The sequence below is a fragment of the Callorhinus ursinus genome, unplaced genomic scaffold, assembly GCF_003265705.2.
Source record: "Callorhinus ursinus isolate GAN/ISIS: 27379988/994484 unplaced genomic scaffold, GSC_fseal_2.0 scaffold1, whole genome shotgun sequence".
Lineage (NCBI taxonomy): Eukaryota > Metazoa > Chordata > Mammalia > Carnivora > Otariidae > Callorhinus > Callorhinus ursinus.
In genome coordinates, this window is record NW_027397063.1 from 140,542,996 (window position 1) to 140,558,639 (window position 15,644).

Here is a 15,644-nt window from a genome sequence, read left to right on the forward strand (position 1 = left end):
TCAAAAGGCAGGGCCCCTGTCCCAGGAAGCTGCCAACTGCACCCCTCCCCGGCCACAAGTGCTCTGGGGTCCCCGGAATGTGTGCAGGACTGACAACAATTCTCCAAGCCCAAGGATTAAGGGGCAGCCGCCTCCAGGCTTCCTGCTGTTCTATCAGGCAGGGCCAGGCATCTTGGCGGTGGCCATGTCCTTAGTGGGACCCAGGTATGTCTCGTCCCCATCACATCCCTCCTCACAAAGCATCCCCGGGGGCTGGACCTCCCTGACCTCAGGGGCAGGAAACCTGAGTTCTAGTCCTTGCTGAGCCTGTCACTCATACGTCGACCTAACTTCTCCAAGCCTTCATTTCCTCACCTGTAAAATGGGCACAAACATACTGGTCCCCGCCCCCCTCCCCGTACCACCCTCACTCCACTTCAAGGGACAGTCCCTGTATAGACACAGATTCCCGCCTCAAACCCTGTATCTTTCTGTCTGAGGGGCAGGCCGGAAGGATAGGAGAGCTGGTGCTTCCGTCCAGGTGGGGCTGAGGAGGGGTGGGTGAACACCCCAGCTTCCTTGCCCTGGTGACACACGTTCTGCACCAGCTCTCAGAGGCTCTCCAGTGGGATCAAGCCTCAGGTGTCCACAGTAGTAACCTGCTCTCCTCCGCCCCCAACTCACTTTACTCCTTCACCACATTCCTCCCCTCCCAATGAAGTCACGTGCTCCCAAATGCTCCTCTCCGGGGTTTGGGGGGCAGGGGCCACTCTTGGGAGATCCCGAGCTAGGGAGCTAGGACGCTAGGGTGCAGAGAACTGAAAGACATTCAGAGGTCATCTAAATAGGAAGAGCCAGGCTGGCGATTTGATCCCAGCAGTCTGACGCCAGATCCCATGCTCTACCGCCTCTCACGTGGTAGCCACGTTCCCCTGGCAGGAGGGCGGAGACTTTCCCCGCTAGTGTACCCACCCTCAGAGCTACCCCCAGAGCAGAAAATCCCTATTCCGAGTTCAGATGGTTTTATCAAGAGGCTGAGCAGACCTGTGTCTCCCGCGGGCCTGGAACAGACCCATCCTGGCCTGCTCAGAGCGGTCCCTTGGCACCAGTGTCTGCTTCCCAGCCAGAGGGAAGCCAGGACTGCCAGCCAGTGCCTTGAAGGGCACTTGTCTTCAGACCGAGAGGACACACTGAGATCTGGGACCTGGAGAAGCTGGGGGTGGCAGGGATCCAGGAAAAACTTAATGAGCTTTCTCATTTATTGAGCTTGTAGTATGCCAGGCCCTGCTCTAGATGCACCGTGTGTGTGTGTGTGTGTGTGCGTGTGTGTGTGTGTGTGTGTGAGAGAGAGAGAGATGTATATTCACAGCAACCCTTTGAGGTCTACACAATTATTATCCCCATCTTATAGATGAGGAAACTGAGGAACAGAAGGGGTCAGGAAGTTGCCAAAGTCAGACAGCTAGTGAGTGTCACAGGTAGGATTCACACTCAGGCAGTCTGGCCCCTAATCATCCCTGGATCCTGTCTCTCCTGAAGCTTCCGGTGAGTCTGCCACCAGCTACTAACTCTGAGCTCTGCCATCGTGTGCCGGCTCTGCAGGGAGACTATGAATTTCTGACCAACGCCCAACTTTGGCGGAACCCCACGTGGAGGGAGGGGCTGACGGGGGAAGGCGCCCTCAAGACTGAGGAGCAGTGGGGCTCCAGAAGGAGGGACTGGCGTCCCTGGAAACCACCACCCCTCCCCCAAGGCCCCTCTGCCTTTTAACAAAGGTCGATTAATCAGCACAGCCATTCAACCTCAGTGTATTTGTTTATTCCCAGCCTCATTCCCAAGATGATTTGAGGGAGCTGAAAAAGAGAGATGTGCAATGTCTCCACCAAAGATACTCTGATAGGGGCGCCTGGGTGGCTCAGTCCGTTAAGTGTCTGTCTTCGGCTCAGGTCATGATCTCGGGGTCCTGGGGTTGAGCGCTGAGCAGGGAGTCTGCTTGTCCCTCTCCCTCTCCCGCTGCCCCCTCACCCCGCTCGTGCTTTCTCTCTCTGTCAAATAAATAAAGTCTTTTTTTTTTTAAAAAGATACTCTGATAAATCATGCCTCAATGGCCTTCTAATTGACACTTTCATGATGCGGCACTGTTGGATCATTACACATAGGATGCTTAACTCATTCTGGTTTTCTTCGAGTTTTCCAGCTTTAAAACTGAAAGTGCTTTATTCTGGGACCCCCTCGGAGACAGGCAGCAGTTGGTCACCCTCATTACACAGGAAGCAGCCCGCAAAGCCTACTTGCTAGACTAAGGATGTAGCTCTGAGCTTCCTGACAGCCAAGGCAGAGAGGGAAACACCCTCTGTTATGAGATTTTCAGCGTTGATACCCGTAGCGGGGCAACAGAACTTTCCACAGGGATGTGTCGGGCATGATAGTTACTACGCACACATCTCTATGGAGCACTCAAAATGTGGCTAGTGTGATGGAAGAACTGAATTTTTAATTTTAATTCATTTCACTCAATTTAAATGTAAATAAGCACCTGTGGTTAGTGGTGACTATATTGAAAAGGAGAGTTGTATTAGATAAGAACAAAGCAGATGATCAGGAAAAGCCTGGGGAGCAGGCAGGGGGTTGGATAAGCACAGGGGAAGCCAAAAGCTGGAGTGGATGCAGGAGAAGGGGTCCCCAGATGCCCCTCTCTCTGGCCCCATGTTAGTGCAGCATGACTCACGCTGACTCAGTGGGAAAAGCGAGCAGTGCCTGGTATCCCCACCTGGCAGCAGAGGGCATCCCGGATGTCAGAAGGAGACCCTGTGCTGCCAGGTAACAGAAGGCACCTGCATGGCCTTAGACCCAGCACCTGGGCAAAACGCCTCCTTCGTGAGCGCTCTGGGTGGCCCCCTGCTGCCCCTCACCCTTCCTGGTCAGAATGCCAGGATCTCTGGACCCTGCTAAGTACCTTGAGTTCTGGGAAGCAAAGAAGGGGGAGGCATGACCCCCCGCCACGGCAGTCGTCTGTGACTGGGAAGCTGATGACTCCAGGGTCAGAAATAACCCCACAGTCAGCTTGCCGCGTGCCACCCCTCCCTCCCTCCCCCCCCCATTCCCAGAAAGTCTGGGCCCTGAGTCAGAGGGAAGAGTCCCAAAGTAAACAAGTACCCAGATCATCTGCTATGAAAACCACAGAACCATTCTGTGGAATTCTTTGATAAGTCAGGGACCTAGTGAAGAGTTGAGGCCTGGAAATTCAGATGTCTTTCCCCCAGTGCAGTTACACTCCAGACTGTGTAGCCCAGTGTCACGGGACATGAAGAAGGACAAGGGAGGGAAAATCCTCAGCGCAGAGGGGATGGGGGAGAAGGAGAGCCGGGCTTACCCTAGAAGTGTCCAGGCCAGGAGCAGAGGAGAGGGCCCGGGCCTGCCCTGGGGGGGCGGGGGGGGCTCCAATCCCCTGGCACAGTGAACACACACACATCAGGAATAGTCAGAGACCAGTCCAGAGCAGAGAGGGGAGCCACGTGGAATAAGGGGCAGGGCCGTCCAGGTGTCAGATGCCCCTCTTGATTCATTCCCTCAAAATAGGTCTGGGACACCCGTACCCCACACCATGGCTGAGTCACTGACCCCAAACCTCAGATGAGACTTGAATGAATGAAGTGGTCCCTATTCCTCTTCCCTCACAGCAGCAAGGACATGTAACTGATTCCCCGGGATGGAAGGGGGACTTCCACAAGCCCTATAAATAACTGAGCCACTTCATACTCTGAACTTAGCCTCTCCCACCCGCCCCCACCTGGCCCACCCCTAGCCAGCAAGATAAAGGCAGCTGCTAGGCTGGCGGAGGACAGAGACCCGAGCCAGGGCAGCAAGAAGGTGCCTAACGAGGCCAGCAGAGTAGGACCGGCCCTGCACAAGAAGCCGGAAAGACGGGCCATTAGCTCACACCTGCCACAGACCTGAGCACCCCCTCAGCCAAGTGGGACCTCCCGGTGAGTGACCTCTCGTCTTTCCATGGCAGGCTGGCTCTCTGCGCTGGGGTCCCCTGTGGGCAATGTGGGATGGCTCTCAGGAGAGCACAGGACGGGGTTAGCTCTGGGTGGAGGAAGGAGGTTGCAACTGGATGGAGGTGGGGGGGGTCCCTGATATAAAAGTTCCATGAGGAAGTTAAAGGAACATTAGCATGGGCCCCATGGGAGCGCTCAGAGCGGCTGCCACAGGTCTGAGTCCCACAAAAGAGTCAGGTTCTTACCAGTCCGGCATAATTCAGAAAGGCTTTCAGGAGAAGGTGGCCTGGAGATGCCGTTTTTGAAATACAGGCACAGAGCTCCTCGGGTTTCAGGGTTTCCTCTCAAAGAAGCCCCAGGCAGGCCCAGTGTCCAGAAGAAAGAGGGACAGAAGAGAGGTCGGAGGACACAGGGGCTGGCGGGTAGGACGCAGGCCCGACTCTGCATTGCTAGGACAAACCCCATGCCCAGCTGTTGTGGGCAAAAGTCTTGGCATATCTGGCACCAGAAATATCTCCCCAGGGCTGGCCTGAGCCCAGCTCCCCACATATCATGGCCTAGGGCCTGGAGTAGAAGGCAGACTTTGCCCCAGGCCATGGTCTTGCCCAGGGGGAAAACCCTTCGGGCAAATCTGGGGACACGAGTTGGGGAGACCAGATCTCAGTGTGCCCAGATGGAGAGACCTGTGGAGGGTGAGCCAAGGAGAAGCAGACCTGGGGGCAAAGGTGGGGTCACCCTGAGGCTGGCTCAGCCCTGGGAGGCCAAGCTCTGGCACACTTCTTGGGGTTCAGGCCTGACCCTAAGTCTGGTGGTCCCAGTTCCGATTCCACCCACACCCCACCCCTGTCCCTGCCCTTTAGAAATTAAGCCCCAGGAATTTCAGGCTAGGCAGGGGCAAAGGTGGGAGGGCCAGGGTTCAGAAAACCTGCTTCAGGCCTTACTACTACCTTACAGAGCCCCCCGGAACAGCTCCTTCCCTGTCTTTGGGCTTCCGTTTCCCTGTCTAAACAATGGGGGGTTAGGTTCCTTGACCTCTGAGGGTCCATAGTTCTGACATCCCTGGATTCTGTGATGCTAACAATTTGTAACCATAGCAGGGATGCTGGAGATTCCTGGGGTCAGTGGTGGGGTGGAGCTGGTGGTCCATACATGCCATCTGCTCAGGCCACGTGGTCGTGACAGGACAGGGAGGCATGGTTTGCCTTTGCTCCCATCAGAACTCAGAGATGACAGGAACCACCCAGAGCATGTGAGGAGACTCGGGCTGCAGGTTTCAGAGTTTTCCCCACATCAGGGCTCTGACGTCTGGTGGGCAGCCTGGGATGGCTCTCTCAGAAGGGGGGTTGGCAAACAGGTCTCAGTTCCCCCCACTTCTTAAGTAGCTATGAGGAGGAAGTCCTGCCCCCCACCTGCTGCCTGTGTCCCTTAACCTCCCCCCACCGCCAGGCCCCAGCGCTGGTCATCCTGCAGGCCAGGCGCCTGACACCAGCTCGGGAGGCAGGGGGCAGGATCAGGGAGCCCAGGACAGAGAGGGAGATAAGGTGGGTGAAAGAGCCCAGGGTCCCAGTGGCTGAGCCTGGGCCTCCCTCCTGAGCCCCAGGCTGCTGGGCCGAGGCCAGGACCTCAGCTATATTTAGCGTGAGTGTGGAGCAAAGCAATGGGTCGGGGGCAGCGGGAGGGGGGACATGCTTCCCATTCCTTTCCTATTGGCCTCTGGGGACTGTCAGTACACCTGTCACAAGACAGATAAGACACCCAGAGGACTGAGACCAGAGAAGGGCTTGAGGGGTGGGAGGCCACGGCGGGGGGTGGAGGGTAGCTGGGGTGAAGCAGTGCCTTGATGGAAGCTGACATGAAGAGGGAGAAAGAGGAGATGTTCGGGAGTTTGGGGCTGGTGGCCTACAGTTGGGGAAGAGTCTCCACGAGCCAGGGCAAGGAGGTGTCTGCAGCAAAGCCCTCTGTGCACTGCCTTCCCTCCCTGTGGGTGTCACCCGCACACTCTGCTCCGGGCAGCTGCTGGGGAACAGAGGGGCACCACAGCCAGTAAGAAAGCTTCATGCCCCCTTCCCTCTTATTTCTTGGGAACAGGGCCCCCACATAGGGTCTAGGCACTGCCTGCCGCTCATTCACCAAGATCTGACTCTTTCTATGCCTCGGTTTCCTTGTCTTTAATTGGGAGTGACTGGACAGAAGGCCCTTGACATCCCCCTGGCTCCCACCTTCTGAGTCTTGGGGTATGGCACAGAAAAACCCTACCTGGGATTCAGAATCTGGCTCTGCGGAGCCGTGAGGTAGCTGGCGAACAACTGCCCCTCACAGAGCCTCAGCTGCTTCTGCTGCGGCCCCTGCTAAACCTCCCAGGGCCAGAAGGGCTGCAGGGTGGGCAAAGTGACAAGTGCGCCCTCTGGTGTTGTGAAAGGGAATTTCTTCTCCGTGGGCAGTAGTCCCCAGTTTAGGGGCCCGCCTCTCCCCCACTGGTATCCCATCAGTCAGGATTCACCTGGGAGTTCAAGAGGGGAAAACCGACTTGGGTAAAGGAAGGTGAGGTTGGGACATGTCCAGTTTGCCCATTGGAGGTTTCAGCATCCCGTGTAGGGCTAAAGGACAGAGTTTCGTGGCCCGCAGTGCCCTGCCTGCTCCCTAGCAACCCAGGTAATTCTGGGGAAGCAGGACCCACCTCGATGGATGGCTCCATATGCCCTAAGTTCAAGACTTGTCACAGAGCAACCATGCAGGTGGCAGAGTGATACCCAGGTGAGGTCTGGAGAGGGAGGGAGTCTCTAACCCAGGTCACCGCGGGACTACTCTGTCCGTAGGCCCTGCCCGCTGTCATTTCTCCCAGCTACAGCCCCATCCTCATCTCTGCCCCTTCTCCTCAGAAGGATGGCCAAAGCCCAGACGCAGGCAGCCCCCATGCCGACCATTCCGATGGCCACTGCAGAGGACCTGCCCCTCCCTCCACCCCCAGCCCTGGAGGATCTGCCACCGCCACCGCCCAAGGAGGCCTTCTCCAAGTTCCACCAGCAGAGACAAGCCAGCGAGCTCCGCCGCCTCTACAGGCACATCCACCCAGAGCTCCGCAAGAATCTGGCCGAGGCCGTGGCTGAAGACCTGGCTGACGTCCTGGTTTCGGAGGAGCCCACTGACGGTGACGTCCAGTGCATGCGCTGGATCTTTGAGAACTGGCGGCTAGATGCCATTGGGGACCGTGAGAGGCCGCCTGCCAGGGAGCCTGTGTCTGGCGGTGATGTCCAGGCTACCTCCCGCAAGTTTGAGGAAGGCTCCTTTGCCAACAGCACAGACCAGGAGCCAGCCGGACCTCCGCCATCTGGAGGGGACGTTCGTGCAGCCCGCCGGCTGTTTGAGACAAAGCCGCTGGATGAGCTGACTGGCCAGGCCGAGGCACCGGAGGCTACGGCCAGGGAGCCTGAGGCCAGCGGGGATGTCCAGGGTACCAGGATGCTCTTTGAGACGCAGCCGCTGGACCGCCTGGGCTCCCGCCCCTCTCTCCAGGAGCAGAGCCCCTTGGAGCTGCGCTCAGAGATCCAGGAGCTGAAGGGCGATGTGAAGAAGACAGTGAAGCTGTTCCAAACGGAGCCACTGTGTGCCATCCAGGATGCAGAGGGTGCCATCCATGAGGTCAAGGCTGCATGCCGGGAGGAAATCCAAAGCAACGCAGTGAGGTCTGCCCGCTGGCTCTTTGAAACCCAACCTCTGGATGCCATCAACAGGGACCCCAGCCAGGTGCGGGTAATCCGGGGGATCTCCCTGGAGGAGGGGGCCCGGCCCGACGTCAGTGCGACTCGCTGGATCTTTGAGACACAGCCGCTGGACGCCATTCGGGAGATCTTGGTGGATGAGAAAGACTTCCAGCCGTCCCCAGACCTTATCCCTCCTGGTCCGGATGTTCAACAGCAGCGGCACTTGTTTGAGACCCGAGCACTAGACACCCTCAAGGGGGAAGAGGAGTCTGGAGCAGGGCACCCACCCAAAGAGGAAGTAGTCCCTGGCGATGTCCACTCTACCCTGTGGCTATTTGAGATGAAGCCCCTGGATACGCCTAGAGACAAGGTCCAAGTGGGCCACCTGCAGCGAGTGGGTCCCCGGGGGCGTGAGGGGCTCACGTCTGAGCATCTCCCCAGTGATGGCTCCTTTGCACTGTCCCACTCTCAGAGTGCCCCCCAGAGGGATGGGGTGAAGGGGGACGTGAAGGCCTTCAAGAACCTTTTCGAGACCCTTTCCCTGGACAGCATTGGGCAGGGTGAGCCTTCGGCCCATAGGAGTGTGCACAGAGCAGAAGGAATTGATTCTCCTGGGCAGTCCCAGGACCTAGGGTCCCCAGTATATGCCATGCAGGATGGCAAAGGCCACCTCCATGCCCTGACCTCTGTCAGCAGAGAGCAGATAGTTGGAGGTGATGTGCAGGGCTACCGGTGGATGTTTGAGACACAGCCCCTGGATCGACTGGGCCGAAGCCCCAGTACGGTGGACGTGGTACGGGGCATCACCCGGCAGGAAATGGTGGCCGGAGACGTCGGCACTGCCCGGTGGCTCTTTGAGACCCAGCCCCTGGAGGTGATCCACCAGCAGGAACGGCAAGAACGCCAGGAAGAAGGAAAGAGTCAGGCAGGTTCCCAGCCTGAGGCACTCCTAAAAGGTGACGTGCAGACCATCCGGTGGTTGTTTGAGACGCGCCCAATGAGTGAGCTGGCCGAGAAGCAGGGGTCAGAGGTCACAGATCCCGCAGCTAAGGCCGAGGCACGGTCCTGCACCTGGATGTTTGCGCCCCAACCCGCAGACAGGCCAGAAGGCTCCAGGGAGCAGCACCTGCAAGTTAGCCAGATCCAGGCTGGGGAAAGACAGACAGATGGACATGTCTTCGAAACTGAGCCTCTGCAGGCCTCAGGCCGTCCCTGCGGAAGAGGCCCTGTGCGATACTGTAGCCGAGTGGAGATCCCTTCGGGGCAGGTGTCTCGGCAGAAGGAGGTTTTCCAGGCTCTGGAGGCAGGCAAGAGGGAAGACCAGGGGTCCAGGGTACTCCCCGAGGCCATCTCTGTGGGCTCCGTGCACAAGTTCACCTGGCTCTTTGAGAACTGCCCCATGGGCTCCCTGGCAGCTGAGAGCATCCGAGGAGGCAACCTTCAGGAAGAGCAGCCCGTGGGCCCCTCAGGCAACAGGGTGCCGGAGCAGCAGGAGACCACAGCGGACGGGACCCTGCAGGCTCTGCACACTATGCCGGGCCTCCTGCACCACGGAGGCATCCTCATGGAGGCCCGAGGGCCAGGCGAGCTCTGCCTTGCCAAGTATGTGCTCCCAGACCCAGGGCAGGGGGGACCCCGCATCCGGAAGGAGGAGTTGGTGTCTGGCGAGCTTCCCAGGATTGTCCGCCAAGTGTTGCGCCGGCCAGATGTGGACCAGCAGGGGCTGCTGGTTCAGGAGGACCCAGCGGGCCAGCTCCGCCTTAAGCCGCTGAGGCTGCCAGCCCCAGGCAGCAGTGGGCATGTGGAAGACATGGACCCGGAGTTCCAACAGTTGCTGGCTTGTGGCCTGGGGACCTCAGCAGCAAGGACTGGGCTGGTGATGCAGGAGACAGAGCAGGGCCTGGTCTCGCTGACCGCCTACTCCCTGCAGCCCCGGCTGACCAGCAGGGCCCCTGAGAAGGGCAGTGTGCAGCTGCTGGCCAGCTGCATAGACAAAGGAGACCTGAGTGGCCTGCAGAGTCTGCGGTGGGAGCCACCAGCTGATCCAAGCCCAGTGCCAGCCAGCGAGGGGGCCCAGAAGCTGTCCCCAATGGAGAACATCATCCGTGTTCCCCCACTGGACCCCGGCATGGGGATGGGACAACTGAGAGGCCCGGGAGGTACCCCCCACCTCCCACAAGCCATTGGAAAGGCAATGCCTCTGGCTGGGGAAGAAAAGCAGGAAGATAGTCATGCCGGGCAGAAAGGGATAGCAGCTTTGGGAAAGTCCGAAGGAACCACAACACCCCCAGGGCCTGGGGCCCCAGACCTCCAGGCTGCCATGCAAAATCTGTGGATGGCAACCGCTGAGGCCCAAAGCCTGCACCAGCAAGTTCTGAATAAGCACAAGCAAGCCTCTACCCCTGGAGCCACCTCGGCAGCCCTGGAGCCACCTCAGCACCCTGATGGTCCTCTGCAGGCATCGGCCATGGTCACCTTGGCTGCCCAGAGCAACACTAGGCCTATAGCTGCAGGTGACCCCAGGATCGCAGCACCCCCCAGAAAGGTCAGTGGGGAACAGAAGGCACTGCCCAGAGGGCTGCCTGAGGGGTGGGTGGCTACTCAGGATGGCATCTACACTGCTCACCCCGTGAGGACCTCTGAGCCACCCGGGGGTGTCCAGCCTTCTGAAAGAGAGCCCCCACAGCAGGGCAGGGACACTGCCCTCTCGGCCCAGGCCCCCAGCGCACTCCAGGAAGGCCCTGGTCAGAGTCTGAGGCCCAGGTGGGAGGAGCCTGGGGGCTGCACACAGATGGCCTGGGGACCTCCAGAGAAGGCAATGGCAAGAGTCGGCCCGGGAGGCCTCCGAGCCACAGAGGCCACCCTGAAGGTTGCCTCTTCAGCCCACCACACTCTGGCCTCTGAGCCTCGGCCTGCGGGTGCTCGTCTGCACTCCCATAATGCCTCTGTTCCTCCTCCTCCTCTTCTCCCAGCTGCTGTGACAGGACCGGACTTCCCAGCCCAAGCCTGCCATGATGGGGACTCTATCCGGCAGAACTCCGAGCCCCTGCAGGGCGCCCTTCTCCACTCCCACAGCAGCCCTGCCAGCCAGAGAACCCCTGGGGAGTCACAGGCAAGGACCCCAAAACTGGAGCCCAAAATGCCCCCAAGGAAGAAGCCTCAGCTGCCTCCCAAACCTGCACACCTAAGCCAGATCCCCCCTCCTCAGAGGCTGCCCACACCCTCAGTTTTATCTCCCCGATTCTCCAAAGAGGCAGGACAAGGAGAACACAAGCCAGGTGAGAGAGATGCAGCCACCCTTCGGCCAGCCAGCGTCCCCACCACTGCAGGCCAGGGATGCCTATCTCTGGCTGGATGCCCCCGTGAACAGAGCCAGCCCAGCCCCCAACGTGGGCCCAGCACCAGGGCTTCCGGACTCACCAAGAGCCAGGCTGCAGGCAACAATGCCCAGAGCCCTGAGCCCCCCAAGCTCTCAGGTCTCAGCAGTCACCCCACCTCACCACAGCAGGCTCCCAGTCCCCCAGGAGAGGGGCCTACGGCAGGTTCCCAGCAAGAGGCCCCGGAGAGCACTGAGATTCTGCAGGGAAGCCAGCAAGAACTCCAGGGCCTCCTGAGCCAGGTGCGAGCCCTAGAGAAGGAGGCTGCAAGCAGTGTGGACGTGAGGGCGCTGAGGAGGCTCTTTGAAACTGTGCCCCAGCTGGGAGTGGCCCCTCAGACTCCTGCTGCCCCCCACAAACCGGAGGCATCAGTGGTGCAGGCCTTCGGGGAGCTGACAAAGGTCAGCACAGAGGTGGCCCGGCTGAGGGAACAGACTCTGGCCAGGCTGCTGGACATTGAGAAGGCTGTGCACAAGGCTCTCAGCTCCATGTCCAGCCTCCAGCCTGAGACCAACACCAGGGGCCATGCCCAAGGACCACTGCAGGCCCACGGTGCCTGCAAGATCAGTGACACGGACAGAAGTAAAGCCAGACCTAACTGCTCGAGCCAGGAGGTCAGAGGGCAAACTGCAGTCAAGAACCAAACCCAAGCTGCAAGCCATTCTGAGGTCCAGAGTCAGGCCAAGGTCAGAAATCACACAGAGGCCAGGGGTCAAGCAGCCTCAGTCGTCCCTTCCACCAGGAGGCCAGAGACATTGAAAGAGGACCCAGGCCTCCCTGGAGTCTTGCCTTCCAGCAGAGATCCAGCTTGCTCCCCAACATTCATCTCCATTGAGTCAGCCGCAAGGAAGCTTCCAGAGGCTCCCAGCCCCAGGGGCGTCCTTGATGTCTCAGTGAAAAGCACTCACCTGGCACAGGATGTGGGCCAGGCCCGGCTCCACCAGAAAGGGCTCCTGGACAAGGCTGGAAAGAAGGAGGTCACCGAGTGCTCTGGGCAGCCCAAGCCTGTCCCTGCCTCAGCCAGGAGCCCCCTGCCCACTGGGCAGCAGAAGGGTGTTCTGGAGCTGCAGACTGGACCGGGTGGCTCCCAGTGCGATGGAGCCCCGAGAACAGTTACCCAGCAATGTGAAGGGGTGGGCCCATGCAGGAACAGGGTCCTCTCGTCCCCCACCGTGGTCACCGAGCAGGCAGGGCTGTCCAAGGGCCCAGGCCCCCACCTCGAGCGCCATGCTTCCCCCTTGCTCCGGCAGTTCCTGTGCAGCCCAGCCAGGCTTGGCGGGGGCCTGGCAGAAGCTGGAATGATGCAGGCCCCCTGTGACCACTCCCAGCCTGAGGCCCAGTGAGCCCCTTCACCTCCACCACAGCCTACCACCGGCACTGCGGCGTTGCCCTCCAGGGCCCGAGGACTGAGGTGGGAGCGGACCTCCTGCACTCCTAAGGCAAGGACCAAGAAGAAAAGGCATCTTCTGGAACATATGGGCAGCTTCCCTTTCCTCAGTTCCATCAGTAGGCCCAGCCCTTGCAAAAGGCGGGGAAGAAAGGTTGGGAAGAGGCCCGCCAAGTAGCGCGGGAATGGGAGAAGCGCTTGTGGAGGATGGAATATGTCCAGACACACGCTCCTCACACAGGCCTAGCCCAAAGGCCAGCCCTAAGAGGGAGCCCCCTTAGGATCGAAGGGACCCTCCCCTCTCAGCCTTTATTTCTTTTATTATGAGTCAAAATGTTCTCAGTCAAGGGTTCCTTAACCCTGGGAGAGGACAGGGCCAACTGGACAGCAGGATTGGTCTCTGTTCAGGATTGGTCTGAGGGCTCCAGAAGGGCCCTGCTGCAGTCCCTTCATCACCATCCCCACCGCTCAGAGGGTCATCCTGGCAACCCAAAGGTCACGCGGAAAAGCTCAGCAATCAGCACGTGTCCCTAAAGCCAAAGATACTGCCTCTCCACCCCCACTGCCCTTCACTCTGCACCCCAAATGGAAAGGATACAGTCTGAATAAACCCAAGTTTTATTCTGTCGCCTGTGTGTGTCGGACGGTTTGCGCGTCTGTTCTAGAATCTGGGTTCCCACCGTGGGGGAGAAAATAGCCACAACCTCCGGATGCCCCATTTTCCTGGCAATAGCAGTGTTGGAAAGCTCTGAAAAGCCACCCCTTCTTCTACCATTGTGGCTGGGAAACAAAGAGGCCCCACACACCGCCCCCATTCTCCTTGCTTCCCTCCCCCACCCTTCCCCAGCCCATACATACACTGCTGCCCCTCCACCTCTGGTCTCCCCTCCTGGAGGTTCTTGGACATCACCCTGGAGTGGAATCTGACCAGAACCCTGCTCCAGAGTGGGAGAGTAGCCCAGTCAGGCCTGGGAAGGAGGGAGGGTCACACCCCAGGAGAACTCCAGTAGCCAAGATGGCTGGGCCCTCTCCCCTGCTCAGGCCAGGTGCTGTGTGCAGAGTGGGGGCTCCTCGGAAAGGGAGTGCGTGGAGCTTGGCCCGGAAGGCCAGAATGATTCAGTGCAGGGCCCTTTATACTCTTTCAAAAAACACTGAGTGCCTGCTGCATGCCAGGCCTATTCTAGGCAGCAGGGACACAGAGGTGAGGTCTTATGGGGTCACACTCTTAGGGAAATGACCTTCTAGAATGAGGGGACAGACCATGAGTCACAGGAAAAACCAGATGAGGAATAAGGGTAATGCACCTGACTAGGCCACTCTTCCACTCTAGGGGAAGAGTGTTAACATATGGTGATGTGACAATGACAGGTGATTGCCTTAGAGGACACAGCCAAGGCAAACCTCTCCAAGGGAAAAACCTCACCTGAGATCTGAGTTAACAAAGAGCCAGTTACGTGAAAATCAAGGGGCGGCGGCACATGCTAGGCAGAGAGAAGAGCACATGCAAAAATCCAGAGATGGGAATGAATGTAGTTCCTCAATTTCCTGGACACCCCTCCGTCTACCTCCCCCCTTGTTCTACCCAACGTTATGTGGGAGCTTGTCCACACTTTTGCTTCCGTTAACAGGCAGGCTCCTAGCCTACCACCAGCCCCGGAATCAGCCTTCTACATGTCACGTCACAGCCCCCTCATTGCCTGCTCCTCTCACACGGTGAGCTCCCCTGGGGCAGCTGGGCTCTGAACTGGAAAGAGCCAGAACCCGGTGGAAAACAGTGGTGTGTGGGAGCAATTAAGATACCAAATCTACCCACCTGGGGCTAATATCTACATCTCTCTGGGCCTCTGGCCACATGTCCCCCTCCCCTGCCCTCTGTGGGCTCTCACTTGATTACGGGAGCCCAGCAGCCTACAGCACGACTGTTCTCATTGTTCTCATCTGTACAGTGGGCGCGATTACAGTACCTACTCTTGTGAAGATTAAGCAAATTTTGTGCAGAGTGCTTGGAGCTATATGCCTAGGACCTGGAACTCCAACATGTTCATTTTTTAGTGTTATTGGTAGCCATTAATTTTAGTATCTCTTTCTCACCTCCAGGTGGAGTTCCTGTCTCCTTCATCTCAGTATACCACTGGTGCTTATCAAAAGTGCCTGGAAGGCACACCGTAAATGTCAAATAAATGAAGGCGCGGATGAACGAAATGATTATGCGAATTCAGTAATTCATCCGACTAACATTTATTGAGCACCTACTTCCTGCCAGGTTCCATTCACGATGCTGAGGCTAGAGATGAACAAGGCAGAATTTATCCCTGACTTCACGGAACTGGGGTTTAGGGAGGGAAGACAATGTATTACAAGCAGGTAACTTTAGAAGCGAGCGATACTGTGAAGGAAATAAAAACGAGGTCAGCCCACGAGAAGTGGCTGTTACTTTAGCTTGGGTGGTCAAGGGAAAGCATCTCCGTGGAGGTAGCCTTAATGACACTGAAGCGGGTCCGGACGACAAGGGGGAAGGGTGGGAAGAGGTAGGTGGGTGGGTGGTGAGCACGCTGGCGGCAGCGTGCACCAAGGAGAGTAGCGGCCGCTCGGTGAGGTCTCGCCCAGCGCCCTGCACACCTGCCGCCACACCCGCCGCAGAGGCCCAGGCTCCACCCTCTCCTCCCGCCCGGAGTGGGCGGGGCTGGAAGTGGGACCCGGCCGCAGGCGGCGCCCAGGGGGCGGGGGCAGGCGGAGGTGGGGCGCGTTCCCGCCCGCCGTCTCCAAGGTGACGATGACGTTACCCAGGCCGCCGGGTTCGGGTCGTTCGGGCCGCTGCAGCCGTTGCCCGGAAACGCCCGGCAGGCGCGCAGCCAGGGGTCGGCTCCGCGCGGCAGACGCTGGACGCCAGTACGCGCCGTCCTGGCCGGCCCTTGCTCGGAGCCTCCCTCCGGGATTACAGGCGGGTGCGGGTTCCGGTCCTCACCCAAGTCGCGGCCCCACCCAGGACCGACCTGCCGGGCAGGGCGCCTCCTCCCTTCTCGTCACTCCCTGCCACTGCCGCTGTGTCCCGAGTTGGCCACCAGTCCCCATCTTCAGTGGCATCACGCTGCCTCGGGCCATCACCCATTCCCCGCTTTCCTGGCCCACTGCCATAGCCTCCCAAGTGGTCTTCCTTGCTTCCCCCTGTCCTAACAATCTGTCGTTCACCTGGCAGCCA

The 15,644-nt window shown here is 59.0% G+C and overlaps 1 protein-coding gene and 1 long non-coding RNA gene across 3 annotated transcripts in view; one reads left to right on the forward strand and one right to left on the reverse strand.

Moving 5' to 3' along the window:
• The window catches only part of LOC141374265 (uncharacterized), a 38,466-nt gene that overhangs the window by 19,489 nt on the left and 3,333 nt on the right, over nucleotides 1–15,644 (reverse strand). The window lies entirely within an intron of this gene.
• XIRP1 (xin actin binding repeat containing 1) lies at nucleotides 3,828–12,401 on the forward strand. Of its 2 annotated transcripts, none has more exons than XM_025884063.2 (2): nucleotides 3,828–3,965; nucleotides 6,860–12,401. In XM_025884063.2, exon 2 carries the CDS (start codon nucleotides 6,864–6,866, stop codon nucleotides 12,399–12,401), a length of 5,538 nt encoding a protein of 1,845 aa, XP_025739848.2. In that variant the 5' UTR covers nucleotides 3,828–3,965; nucleotides 6,860–6,863. The 2 variants fall into 2 exon arrangements, with proteins under 2 accessions (XP_025739848.2, XP_073757874.1); XM_073901773.1 differs by having other exon boundaries at nucleotides 3,829–3,965; nucleotides 6,863–12,401.